This window comes from Ovis aries, chromosome 10 (assembly GCF_016772045.2).
Source record: "Ovis aries strain OAR_USU_Benz2616 breed Rambouillet chromosome 10, ARS-UI_Ramb_v3.0, whole genome shotgun sequence".
Lineage (NCBI taxonomy): Eukaryota > Metazoa > Chordata > Mammalia > Artiodactyla > Bovidae > Ovis > Ovis aries.
In genome coordinates, this window is record NC_056063.1 from 19,252,852 (window position 1) to 19,267,206 (window position 14,355).

Genomic DNA, 14,355 nt, shown 5'->3' on the forward strand with positions numbered 1-14,355 from the left:
TCACAGATTTTATCTCATTGATTCTCCGTGAAGCAGCTTCTCTTTCCCCGTCATGTTACGGGTTAGGAAAATGAAGGTGAGTGATTCTCAAGATCGAATCCTTGTCGTGGAGCTGGGATGAAGTCCAGGTATGGTTGTCCCCACTGTCTGTGTAGTTCCAGCAACTCCACACAACACTTTGGTGTCATTTAAGAGGGAAAACCAGCCAGAGGTCTTCAAGGGGGTAAGATGCTAAGAGGATGTGAGAACACAGCCCCCGGTACAGCACCTACACGGGGAGTTTTGAACATGTCCATTTAACTGAGCTGCAACAGGCTTCCAGGGTCTCCTCTCCTGCTTGGTTGGGCTCAAAAGAAAGTTGGCAGCCTTGCAAATGGAAGTGAGGTGGCAGCCACCCTTTCACTGGGCAGGTGGAGGCATGGCAGGTCAGGCCTCCTGGCTGGGCCTGTTGTCGGGGTCCAGCCCCCCCGCCCCGGCCCCGGGGACCCTCTCCTTCAGCTGCTCCAAATCTGGGCTCAGCCAAGGCAGCTCTACAGTGAATTGCACCATCCTGCAGTCGACCATAGGCTTCCCAGGTGGCGCCAGTGGTAAAGAACCCACCTCCCAATGCAGGAGACACAGGAGACACGGGTTTTGGTCCCTGGGTCGGAAGATCCCCTGGAGGAGGGCATGGCAACCCATGCCAGTATTCTTGCCTGGAGAATCTCATGGACAGAGGAGCCTGGTGGGCTACAGTCCATGGGGTCGCAAAGAGTCAGACAGGACTGAGCAACTGACACTTTCACTTTCTTTTTTCAGAGGCAAGAGATTGCTCCAAAGGATCCAGAAGTTCAGGATGGAATCTCTTGTCCCACGTGTAGATCTAATGCCTTCTTCCAAGATCAGACAACCACGTGGAGCAAAGCTACCCCCTGAAGTGAAGCTAGCTTTTGAAATCTTCCTGCTGAGTTCTCCTTCAGCAGGATTTCCTCTTTTCCTTGGGGGCCATGATGAAGGATGTGTCTGTCCTGGGGGTGGAGCTAAAGAGCAGGCTTGGAGGGAGACGGCCCAGGCGTGCAGCCTGGACTCTGGGGTCAGACCTGGCCCTCAATCCTGGCTCTGCTGCCAGCTGTTTGATCGGGTGAAGTTACTCACCCTTTCTGTGAGTCAGTGCTTTCCTCCATCACCTCTGGGACTGATACAAAGGTGTGTCTGAAGAGGCTTAGCGTCAGCTAGGCTGCTCATTTTGCTGTACTTTGCTTTCATTAGGTAGTCATGTACTAACACTTTCTTTTTAAAATAACTTTTTTAGTATTTTTATTTTTTAATTTTTTGGCCACCCCAAATGGCATATGGGATCTTAGTTCCCCAACCAGGGGTCAAACCCACGCCCCTGGAACTGGAAGCACAGCCTTAACCACTGGACCGCCGAGGAAGCCCCATACCAGCACTTTCTGTACGTCAGAAATAAAATCACGGGCTTCCCTAGTGGCTCAGGGTGGGAAAGAATCAGCCTGCCAATGCAGTTGATCCCTGGTCTGGGAAGATCCCACGTGCCACAGACCAACTAAGCCTGAGTGCCCCAGCTGTTGAGCCTTTGGTCCACATGAGCCGCCGCAGTGGGAAGCCCGCACACTGAAACTAGAGTAGCCCCCGCCTGCAGCAACCAGAGAAAGCCTGCTTGCAGCGACAAGGACCCAGCACAGCCAAAAATAAATTATGTAAAAAAAAAAACCACCCAAAATACAAAATCACACCTGTGTTCACAGCCATCTTCTGTCTTTTCAATCTTCTTAGGAAGACTAAGTCTAGCTTTTCCAGGTCTTTCTGTTTCGGGCTTTATCTAATTATGGGCCCTCATTAAAATAGCCCAAACCTTCCTGAAAGAACAGGCATGAAAAGATGGTGGTGATTCACCCATACATGCAATATTCTTTTGGATAACACAGAAAAAAAGTAAAAGATATAAATCTCAAGTGCCTCTAAGACTAGAAAGACCCGTCGAGTTACTTTAAAACAGCCATCATTTCATATTTTAAAAATCCTAGTGATTTTTGAATTTCATTTTCCTTCACATGATTCCAGTCACTTTCAGGTCGTATGTCGTTTCCAGATCGCACCGTGGCTCAGAGCAGCTGAGTGTCACATGGACCAGCAAGTGCGGTTGCTGACAGAGGCATTGGGAAGCTCGCTGCCCACCCCCCTCCAGGAGGTACTGCTCCCCAGAGCCTCCCAAAGACGGGCAGCCACAGAGGCTGGCTGGCAGAATGGTTGCTCAAAGACCGCGTGCCTCTTGGCCTTTCCTCCCACGGTAATAATCCTAAAATTTGGGCAAACGCCTGGCTTGAGCCAGAGCCCCGTCCAAAAACAATATGAACTCTATCCATCCTGGCTTCATTCTGGAGCCTTCACCCCTGGGAGCCTGCCAGGCGGCAGTGGGGGAGGGCACAGCGTGAGTCCAGACCCCCAGGCCCGCCCCTCCTTCACAGCCCTGGGGATGAAAAAAAGCATAAGAGTAGGAGTTTGGCCTCTGGCCACCGTGGCTTTGTTCCCCAGCTCTGGTCCATGTTGTCTGGGGTAAACTCCTTAGCGCCTTGGTTTCCTCAAATATAAAATGGGAATGACTCTGGCTGTAGTGAAGCACCCGTGAAATGTCTACTGCCTGACAGGCAGCCCTTGGTCAAGGGCAGTGAGCCTCACAGGGCGGGGGGACGTGGGGCCTCCCGGCAGCCGGTGCTTTCCCTGTTTGGAGCGGTGACAAGAACACAGGGGCGGGACACGCAGAGAGAAACGAAACCAACCAAGGAGTATGTGGCACCTTTTCATTTAGTCAGTCTTTATTTAAATGTGTGCTTTTGAAATGGCTTATTAAATATGACCTTTTTGAAACTCAAATCTCACAATATTTACAGTGACTTTTATGCAAACATACTTTAACTGTGAGCTTTTGGCTCCCTCTTTCTCACGTTAACAATTTACAAATTTGTATCACAGCAAAACCCCAGCTACTTCATTTATTACGGGGGTTTGCTAGGAATGAGCTAATTCAAGCTCAGGGGAAATAAAATATGTTTTACTTATCAAAAAAGAACTCTAACAAGGCTTTGCTTTCCACTTGTCCACATGACGTGTGGGACAGTATTTAAGCAAAGAAATAAATTTCCAATAGTCATTGCTGCGCCTTCTTTCTTTCTTCCTTTTTTTTTTTTTTTTTAATATTTATACTCATCTCTTTTAAACAAACAAAACCAGAAAAGTCAGATTCGAAGAGACTCTGGACTGTCAGGGAATGTTATAAAAATAATCTGACCTCAGCAATGCAAGATTGAAGGCCATCAGATGGTCCAGCACTGGTCAGTGCTGCTACAAGAATCTCCAGCAGATCCAATAGCATCTGCCTCAGAATTCAACGCTGGGGCTGGGGGCGAGGATAAACGCAGCCAAGAAGGATGAAACCACGCCAGGTAATGCTTCAGATGCTAAATCTACAAGAGTGTGGATCCTGGAGAGGGATCTTCCCCTCTCTGGCTGGAGAAATATCTGGTTCAAGAACATAGTACCCTATATTGTAAAAAGTGAAGATTCCTATGGAAGGCACTAATTCATGATCTGGAAACAAGAATCATTAAAAAAAAAGTACAGACTAACAATTGTACTTTTAATGTCTTGTAAATATAGCTTTAAAATTCCATTTTGTACACTTGATGTCTGAAAACAAACCGTGACCTTTATTTTAAAACACACAAATTAATTCCTAAATCATCCTAGTATGCAAGAGAGTACTTGAGACCAACATTTTCACAGAAACCTTTTCAGTGAAGAATCTGATGTGAAATTACCATGACAGATCAGAAATTAGAGTGAAATTTGCTTTAGTCCTTTGAGGACGTTTCATGCGTGTAATCATTTGCCCTCCCAACTGCAGTGTTCCCTTATGTATAAGTGGTCTAAAGCCCTGTGTGACCTCTGGACCTGTGGTTTTACACACACTAGGCATCTCGATGCAATGATTCTTACTCTGAAAAACACTTTCACCACAAAACTTCTTTCCCAAATTAAGAAGTATGAATGAAATATCCCAAATATTCACTAACCCTATAGAAGTCTGTGAAACAGCAATTACTTCTGCTAGAGTTGTGGTTCTTAACCATCGGTTACAAGTGTTCAAGTGAGCAGATCCTACCCCAGTGGGTCCTCCATGCCTGTGATCCTTGTTAGACCATCCTGTTTATACCTAGTTGGTTCCATACTAATCTGGTCAGAGTAGGGTGTATGTGTGTGTGTGTGTACCATGAGTCAGGTGTGCAGAGGAGATTCATTGAGATGGAATGTGGGGTCATAAGCAGAAAGGAGGGTAGCCGTTTCCTAGGAAGCTACGAATGAATGATTATGGTTAATAGATGTGGGCAGGGAATAGAATATGGAATGGCTGAAAATACTGGATCTTATTTTCTTAGTGCCTTAAGAAATTTGTGGGCAAATGGGCAGATAGGCAAAACAGTTTTGTGTCTCTTGCCCCAACTCCCAATTCTCCTCTGAGAATTTAATCCTCCTTGAGGACTGGGTGACATCCACCCTTCGAGTTCCCAGCACTTGGTGGCTCGTGGTGACTGAGGGCTCATCTGCAAGCCCACAGCCTTGCTGCCTTCCATTAAGAAAGTGTTAAAGTTGCTTTCATCAATTCCCCAATACGATGGCTCTGATTTCATATAAATAATCACAGGTTACAATGAATATATTATTCTAAATTAATTTTTTTCATTCAAATGATTATATCCCACCTACCCTGAATGACAGATTGAGGAAAAGCAGGCACCTCCACAGCCTTCCCAAGAATGGCTACTTTCTGAAATGACACTTGTCACACGAACGGAATAAACGAGACGGCGACGGTGGCAGGAATCTCGGTGGGGCTTTAAGGGGCCGCCTTCTTCAAGTCACGGATCTGTTTAATCAGGTAGTTCTTCTCATCGGTGAACTGCTCATCGTCGGTCCTTTCCTTTTGGAAGTTGCTCAGAAACTCGATGAGTTTGGGTTGGTTTTTCAGAAGAATCTCCACAATAGGCTGTGTTTTGTGAGGACTGGCCACAAACACCTGAAACATGGGGAAACACACACCCAGGTCAAGGGGGGCACACCTGGAAACCACGGGTCCCTCCCGCGTCTCATCTGTTACTTGAGTTATTGAACACAGAAAGCCTGAGATTTTACTCCCTTTCAGAAGAAAATTACGGTGTAGGTGGAATGAGAGTCCATGAATCAGATTTTCTCTTTCTTTTTTGGTGGATTGTATGTTCCTTGGATTTTGTCCATTTCATCTAGGTTACCTAATTTATTGATGTACAATTATTTGTAGTATTCTCTTGTGATCTTTTATTTCTTTAAGGAAGTTGAATCAGGAACCAAAAACCTCTCAACAAAAGTCCAGACAGAACCAGATGATTTCACAGTAAATTCTATACATTTTAAAAGAAACATCGACACAAATCTACTTCAAATTGTTCCAGAAAATAAAAGAGAAGGGAATAATTCCTAACTCGTTATATGAGGTTAGCATCACCCTGTTACCAAAGCCAGACAAAACTACCACAAGAAAACTACAGATCAATATCCTTTATGAATGAAGATACAAAAATCCTCAACAAAAGACAAGCAAATGAAGTCCAGAATAATATTAAAAGGATTACACACTATGACCAATTGGGAGTTATCCCAGAAATACAAGCATCCTCAACATAATGAAATCAATCAATGTAATACACCACATGTACTGGACTGAACTGCATCCTCTCAAAAGATGAATGTTCAAGCTCTAACCCTCGGTACCTGTGAATACGACTTTATTTGGAAGCAGAGATGTAATCAAATTAAGATGAGTTCATACTGGGCTAGGCTGGGCCTGAATCCCACTATTAATACCAGTATCCTTAGAGGAAGAGGAAATTTTGGACACAGAAACACACGGACATATGCAGAGGAAAATGCCATGTGAAGATGGAGACAGACAGGAATGCTGCCAAATCAGCTTTACTTCAGATACAATGAATAAACTTGAATTAGAAAGAAAAACAAAAAAGATGGAAACAGAGACTGGGGTTATGCATCTATAAGGCAAGGAGTGCCAAGGACTGTTGGCAACCACCAGAAGCTAGGAGAGAGGCACAGATTTTCCCTGAAAGCGCCAAAAGAAAACAAGCTTGCCGACACCTCAATTTTGGACTTTTAGTTGACAGAATGCAGAGACACGACTTTCTGTTGTTTTAGGACACTTAGCCTATGGAACTTCATTAAACCAGCTCTAGGAAGTCAATATGACACGTGATTACATTGAAAGAAAACCATATGATCATTTTAACACATGCAGATAAAGTATTTGACAAACTTCAATACCTTTTCATAATAATTTAAAAAAAGCAAACACTCAACATGGGACAGCTGGAAATCCACACACACACAAAAAAAATTAAGTTGGATCCTTATTTCACACCATAAACAAAAATTAACTCAAAACTGATCAAAGACCTAAATATAAGAGCTAATAAAAATATTAGAGGAAAATATATGGGTACATTTTCATGACCTTTAACTGGTTTCATAGCTACATCAAAAGCATGATCAAGAAAAGAAAAAAATGGGTAAAGCGAACTTCATCAAAATTTAAAACATTTGTGCATCAAAGGATACTATCAAGAGAGTGAAAAGACAACATAAAGAAGGTTAGAAAATATTTACAAATCGTGCCTATGACCAGTGTCTATTATCCAGAATATATAAATAATTCTTCTAATGCAACAACAAAAATACACACAATGCTTTTTAAAAAGGGGCAAAGGACTTGAGTGGACATTTCCCCAAAGAAAATATATAAATTATCAATATGCATGTGAAAAAAAAGTTCAACATCATTAGGTCACTAGGAAACACCAGGCAAGTCCCTAACTTCAACTTTTTTAATTTAACATTTTGCAAGTGAAGATACAGATCCAAATGGATTTGCCCAAAGTCCCTGATGGCAACTGAGCCACAATAAACACCCAGGTCTCTTGAGTTCTGGCCAGTCCTTTCCCATCATACAATCTTGTTTGTCAATAGCAGAGAAAACATGAAATGGCATCTCATTCAAGTCTTTGAAAGATTCAAGCAAGCTAATGAAAACTGGCCATTAATAATCCGGTGAAGACATTTTTAGACCACATTTTCTGTATCTTATGGAAGGTACTTGGGGAAAGAGACTATTAATAAAGAACTGAAAAACACCTGTGAAAAATAACCTTATTTTTCTAAATAACAAAGTATTATTTTTGGCAAGTAATTCAGTGCGCACTTCAGTGGAAGGAAGAAAGTCAGGGTCTGGGGTACATCCAGTTTATACACATGCAAGTACTCTGTCCAATAATGAGACAATCCAAATTCTGATCTCACAGGATGGAAGTAGGTTATTTCTATTTTGCCACCCACTGAATACTTCTACAATACTGCATTTTGGAACAAAAGTATATGAAGCATGTTTTCATCTAGGATGGCATAGTAAAACTCTGTGGGAGCTGGAATGACAAAACAATGGCAAGCCTTCTATAATTTCCTCAGTCAAAAAGGAAGGATCTTAAGAGGGTCTATCATTTTATACTGTGCAGGCATTTTCCTGTCCTGCAAGAGCCTATTTTTATTCCATCCAATTTGTGCTTATTCCTTATGAAATAATACAGAGAAGAGCACAGCAGTAACACTGCAGATTCCAAGTTCCCACCATCAGCTCTATCATTTTTGCCATATGTGCCTTCAGAATCTGAATAAAATAAAACATTACAGATAAAATTAAAGGCCATTAGACACTTCTTGATGTCATTCTCTTTCCTGATGTTATTCTCTCTCCTGTGAGGTGACTGCTATCCTGAATTTGGTATTTATCATTTCCATGCAGGTTTTTAGACACCAACTGCTGCTGCTGCTGCTGCTAAGTCACATCAGTCGTGTCCGACTCTGTGCGACCCCATAGACAGCAGCCCACCAGGCTCCCCCGTCCCTGAGATTCTCCAGGCAAGAACACTGGAGTGGGTTGCCATTTCCTTCTCCAATGCAGGAAAGTGAAAAGTGAAAGGGAAGTCGCTCAGTTGTGTCCAACTCCTAGTGACCCCATGGACTATAGCCTACAAGGCTCCTCCGTCCATGGGATTTCCCAGGCAAGAGTACTGGAGTGGGGTGCCACTGCCTTCTCCTAGACACTAACTACATACGTATGAATCTATACATAGTATAGTTTTTCATGTTTTTAAACTTTAAATAAATAAAATCCTTTTAATATTTGCTTAATTCCACTCAGCGTTTCTGAGACTTACCTACATTGATTCCATATAACTCTATTAATTTTAACCCATTACTAATATGCTATTATATAAATATATCACAATTTATTGTCCTAGATTTCTGCAGATACCCATTTTTTTTTCATTTTCATGCTAAACAATGTGCAATAAACATTTTGGTACATAACTCCTTATGCCTGTGAGCAAGACTGTCCAGGAAATGAGATTTTAGGAATCAGGAGTATGGACACTTTCAGTACTTTATTTTGCTAAACTGCTCTCCCAAGTGCTTGTATTAATACTAATTTACAGTGTACAAACTGACTGCTCCCCCAACCTTACCACAATTTGATCTTGTCAGACCTAAACATTTTTGGCAATATGAAAAATGTAACGTGACATCTCATTGATATTTTAATGGCCATTTCCATGATTGCCACTGAGATGAGCATCTTTACTTATTTGTTGGCCAATCAGGTTTCCCCCAGAGAAGGAAAGGGCAACGCACTCCAGAATTCTTGCCTGGGAAATCCCACGAACAGAGGAGCCTGGCGGGCTACAGCCCATGGGGTCACAGTGTCAAACACAACGGAGTGACTAAACAAACAGCAACAAAAACGGGTTTCCTCATTTGCAAGTTACCAACTTGTATCCTTTGCCCATTTTTCTGTTTAATTGTTTGCCTTTTTCTAAACGATTTGTCAACTCTCTGTACCACATTCTGTCCTGTTCTCTCTCTTTGTTTATGATGTCTTTTCAAATAGGTGTTAAATTTAAATGTCAAATATTATTTCCTTTTATGCTTTGTGGTTTCAAATTCTTTTTAAAAATTCTTCCTTCCCCAACATCATAAAAGGTTTACTTTCTCTTTTAAAAGTTAAAAGAGTTTTCAGGTCAACATGGCGGGCCGGCCAGCTGTTTCAGCATCAAGCAAGTGGCTGGAGGGTATTCGAAAATGGTATTACAAACGCTGCCGGGTTCAATAAACTGGGCTTAATGTGAGATGACACAATACACGAGAATGACGATGTAAAAGAAGCCATAAGAAGGCTTCCTGAGAACCTTTATAATGACAGAGTGTTTCACATTAAGAGAGCACTGGACCTCAGCATGAGGCAGCAGATCCTGCCTAAAGAGCAGTGGACAAAATATGAGGAGGATAAATTCTACCTTGAACCATATCTGAAAGAGGTTATTCGGGAAAGAAAAGAGAGAGAAGAATGGGCAAAAAAATAATTCAGCTGTTCTCAAGTATTTTTATGAAGTTGGTTAAACCTGAAACGTACAATGTAGAACTATTTGGGCTGTAAATGTATTACTTTAAATAAATATAATTATTGTTGGAAAAAAAAATAAAAAAAATAAAAGTTAAAAGATGTTTTGCTTTTCAAGTGTAGATCTCTACTGATAATTTATTTCTGAATATAGTGGATGGGAGTTTTCTATATTAATAATCCTTTATCCTAGAACCATACACAGAAGAACTATATAAAAAAGATCTTCATGACCCAGATAACCATGACAGTGTGATCAGTCACCTAGAGTGAGACATCCTGGAATGAGAAGTCAAGTGGGCCTTAAAGCATCACTGCGAACAAAGCTAGTGGAGGTGATGGAATTCCAGTTGAGCTGTTTCAACTCCTAAAAGATGATATTGTGAAAGTGCTGCACTTAATACGCCAGCAAATTTGGAAAACTAGGCAGTGGCCACAGGACTGGAAAAGGTCAGTTTTCATTCCAATCCCAAAGAAAGGCAATGCCAAAGAATGCTCAAACTACCGCACAGTTGCACTCATCTCACATGCTAGTAAAGTAATGCTCAAAATTCTCCAAGCCAGGCTTCAAAAGTACATGAACTGTGAACTTCCAGATGTTCAAGTTGGATTTAGAAAAGGCAGAGGAACCAGAAGTCAAATTGCCAACATCCGCTGGATCATCGAAAAAGACAGAGTTCCAGAAAAACATCTATTTCTGCTTTATTGACTATGCCAAAGCCTTTGACTGTGTGGATCACAACAAACTGTGGAAAATTCTTCAAGAGATGGGAATACCAGACCACTTACCTGCCTCCTGAGAAATCTGTATGCAGGTCAAGAAGCAACAGTTAGAACTGGACATGGAACAACAGACTGGTTCCAAATTGGGAAAGGGGTAAGTCAAGGCTGCATCTTGTCACCCTGCTTATTTAACTTATATGCAGAGTTCATCACGCAAAATGCCGGGCTGGATGAAGCACAAGTTGGGATCAAGACTGCCAGGAGAAATAGCAATAACCTCAGATATGCAAATGACACCATCCTTATGGCAGAAAGCAAAGAAGAACTAAAGAGCCTCTTGATGAAAGTGAAAAGAGGAGAGTGAAAAGTAGGCTTAAAACTCAACATTCAGAAAACTAAGATCATGGCATCAGGTCCCATCAGTTCATGGCAAATAGATGGGGAAACAATGGAAACAGTGACAGACTATTTTTGGGGGGCTCCAAAATCACTGCAGATGGTGACTGCAGCCATGAAATTAAAAGATGCTAGTTCCTTGGAAGAAAAGCTATGACCAACCTCGACAGCATTTAAAAAAGCAGAGGCATTACTCTGCCAACAAAGGTCCATCTACTCAAAGCTATGGTTTTTCCAGTAGTCATGTATGGATGTAAGAGTTGGACTATAAAGAAAGCTGAGCACCGAAGAATTTATGCTTTTGAACTGGGTGTTGGAGAAGACTCTTGAGAATCCTTTGGACTGAAAAAAGATCAACCCAGTCAATCATAAAGGAAATCAGTCCTGAATATTCGTTGGAAGGACTGATGCTGAAGCTGAAACTCCAATACTTTGGCCACCTGATGTGAAGAGCTGACTTGTTTGAAAAAACCCTGATGCTGGGAAAGACTGAAGACAGGAGAAGGGGACGACAGAGGATGAGATGGTTGGATGGCATCACTGACTCCATGGACACATGTTTGAGCAAGCTCTAGGAGTTGGTGATGGACAGGGAAGCCTGGCGTGCTACAGTCCATGGGGTCGCAAAGAGTCAGACATGACTGAGTGATTGAGCTGAACTAAGAAACAGTAACCCCTTCTTTAATGATTTATAATTTCTCCACTACCAAATATCAAATTTTCATATTTGCACAGGCTCACTTCTGGGCTTTACTCTGTTTTGTTGCTCTATTTATCTGTCTCCATGCCAATACAGTACTATTTCCACTTATGACAAATCCCAGAGGAAGTCTTAATATATAGTAGAGTGGATTTCTCTACCTTGTTTTCTTTGAAAATTGTCACGGATAATCCCAGGCCATTGCTCTATCATACAAATTTTAGAATCAGCTAGTCAGGTTCCAGAAAAAGACTTGCTAGGATTCTGACTGCAATTAAATAGAATTTATAAATTAATATGGGATTTGAATGGCTCTAGTGGTTTTTTGCACAATAAAGATCTGGTGGCTTGAAAAATCGACTAAAATTTTTTTTACCTTTCAAAGCAACAATCACACACCTTAAAAATTGCTGTGTCTCTGACTTATATATGTAAATTCAATCACAGAATATACCTTACAAAGATTTAAAAAAGAAAAAGAGGTTGGAACTCTCTCAACCCTTAATTCTATTCTAGATACTGATCCTAAGAAAATAATCCTAAAGTTGGAAACAAATTAGCTAGAAACATAAAATGCTCATTGTAGCTACAACTTGAAAACAGCCTAATTATAAACAACAGGGGAATATTTAAGAAAACTAAATATACTCAGTGAAAAACTATGATACCAGTAAAACTATTGACTCTTTTAAAAAGCTATATATAACAATAATGAATTAGTGTTCACATACGGTATAGCATTAAGTGATAAAATTAGTGTATCAATATTGCGTACAATGTGAATTCAGCTGCAGAAAAAAACGTTTACATATGTGCACAGGAAAATAAAATTTACTAAAATCTTTACAAGAGTTAAGTCATGGTTAGTGGATTACAGATTAGATTTCTCTCACCTACTCTACTTTTATTTTTTTTAATTTATTTTTAAAAAGATTTGACTTCCCTGGTGACTCAGATGGTAAAGCATCTGCCTACAATGCAGGAGACCCAGGTTCAATCCCTGGGTTGGGAAGATCCTCTGGAGAAGGAAATGGCAACCCACTCCAGCATTCTCGCCTGGAGAATCCCATGGATGGAGGAGCCTGGTAGGCTACATACAGTCCATGGGGTCACAAAGAGTCGGACATGACTGAGTGATGTCACTTTCTTTTCACTCTTTTAAAAAGATTTTTTTAAATTTATTTTGGGGTGTGCTGGGTCTTCACTGCTGCGCACAGGCTTTCGCAAATTGCAGCGGGCTACTCTCTAGGTGCGGTGCACGCCCTTCTCACTGCAGGGGCTTCTTCTGTGGAGAGCGAGCTCTAGGGCGTCCTGGCTTTGGCAGTTGTGGCACACAGGCTTAGCTGCTCCTTGGTGCCGGGGTCCAGCCCCGGTGGATCCAGGGTGATTCGAAGGTGGGGACGGAGTCGGCGTCTTTGGAAAAATACATATTTAATCACAGATAGAGAGAGATTAGAACTGGATAGTGTAGTAGGAAGATTAGTGGAGAAAAGGAGGCTGAATAACTTGGATTACGTGGAATAGCATCCATGCTCCAGATGGGAATTCAGCCAGAAAAACCGGGAGCAAGAGAGAAGCGACATGGGGGAATCAGTCTTTCCGGAAACTGATCCCATTTCTTTATTTTGGGGTTTGCTTATATACCTTTTGTTACACATAGGGATGAATACAGAGTCACGTGGGGTCAGCAGTCCTGACCTTTATCAAAATCAGGTGCTTCACATAAATGTATAAAAAAGGTCTTAGGAATATTACATCATCTTCTGGCCATGAGTGAGACCTGCTGACATTTTATGATCCTTTCTTTCTGATAACCAAAAACTTATTTCTTCCAAGGGTGTTTTTTCTTAAACCAGGCACCACCCTCCAAATAAAGTTACATTCCTATAGGGTGAGGGTGTAGTGAGTTACAATCAAGAAAGGAATTTATTCAACCCAAGGTTAACATGATTAGTCTTAAAGGTTAATACTTATTTCTCCTATATGCTTAAAGGTTAATACTTATTTCTTCCTATATGCTAGTTATATTCATTATAAGGGTAGGGAACATGGAGATTTAGCAGCAAACATCAACCCAACAAATGAAAATCCTTTCACCAACGCTCCCCTTAAGATCTATTTAGTCTTAAGATATGATAAAGTTACATTTTTAGATAGCAAGGACACAGTGATTTATAACAAAGTACAGTGATCTATTACAAAAGAGAAAATCCATTAACTCAAAAAGTCTAGTATTGCTAACATCAAACTACTATATTTCCTTTACTATATTCCAAATACATTGATTAATATATTCTCAAGTGCCTAAGGATATGGAGGCCTGGCGGCAGTCATTGACTCAACAAGAAGAAAAAGTCCTATGCTAATTAAGACTCTCAAAATACTCCAAAACTCTCTGTGCTGTTTACGGTTAAGAGGTAGTAAACAATCATGTGCCTAGTGGCAGCAGTATGGATAATCCTGTCACACAAGCTAGTCTGTCAGCAGAGAGGTTTGACCTGAGACATCCTTGTCCCACCCAGAGCAGGGAATTAGCAGCAATTATTGACACAACAAATGAAGAACCCTTCACTAATATAATTCCTAACCAACTATACTAATAATTTCCAACTCCCCAAAAGATTTTGCCTTTAGTAAGTCTAAAACATCTCATGCCTCTCAGGTTGGGAGGCTGTAAACAATCACATGTGGCTGGACAAACCTATACAAGTGGGCTAGATAACCTTCAGAGGAGTCCGTAAGCTGAAACACTCTTGTCACGCCCAAGAATTTTTGTCGCCTTGGAGCTGCACGCTTACTCCTTCTCCAAGAGAAACGGTTATGGGGGAGAACCCCCCGTAAAGTCAGAGGTGTAGGTGGGAGCATAAAACAGACTCTGGTTTTGGGGTTAGATGCTCGGGAACAGGGGGTTTCCTGAGGCTTGATCACGCCTTTTCGTATGCCGAGCCTCCTTCCTCATGACCTTTGCCATGGGCGGAAT

General features: G+C 41.5%; 1 protein-coding gene and 1 pseudogene across 13 annotated transcripts in view; one reads left to right on the plus strand and one right to left on the minus strand.

Moving 5' to 3' along the window:
• Positions 1-2,787: 2,787 nt before the first annotated feature.
• CAB39L (calcium binding protein 39 like) overlaps positions 2,788-14,355 on the minus strand; it is a 91,832-nt gene continuing 80,264 nt past the window's right edge. For all 13 annotated transcript variants that reach the window (XM_012184464.4, XM_060394366.1, XM_060394364.1 and 10 more), the window contains one exon: positions 2,788-5,074. In XM_012184464.4, the coding sequence (XP_012039854.1) occupies positions 4,895-5,074 (180 nt within the window). In that variant the 3' untranslated portion in view covers positions 2,788-4,894. The remainder of the gene's footprint in view (positions 5,075-14,355) is intronic.
• LOC114116600 (cytochrome b-c1 complex subunit 7-like) lies at positions 9,168-9,649 on the plus strand (annotated as a pseudogene).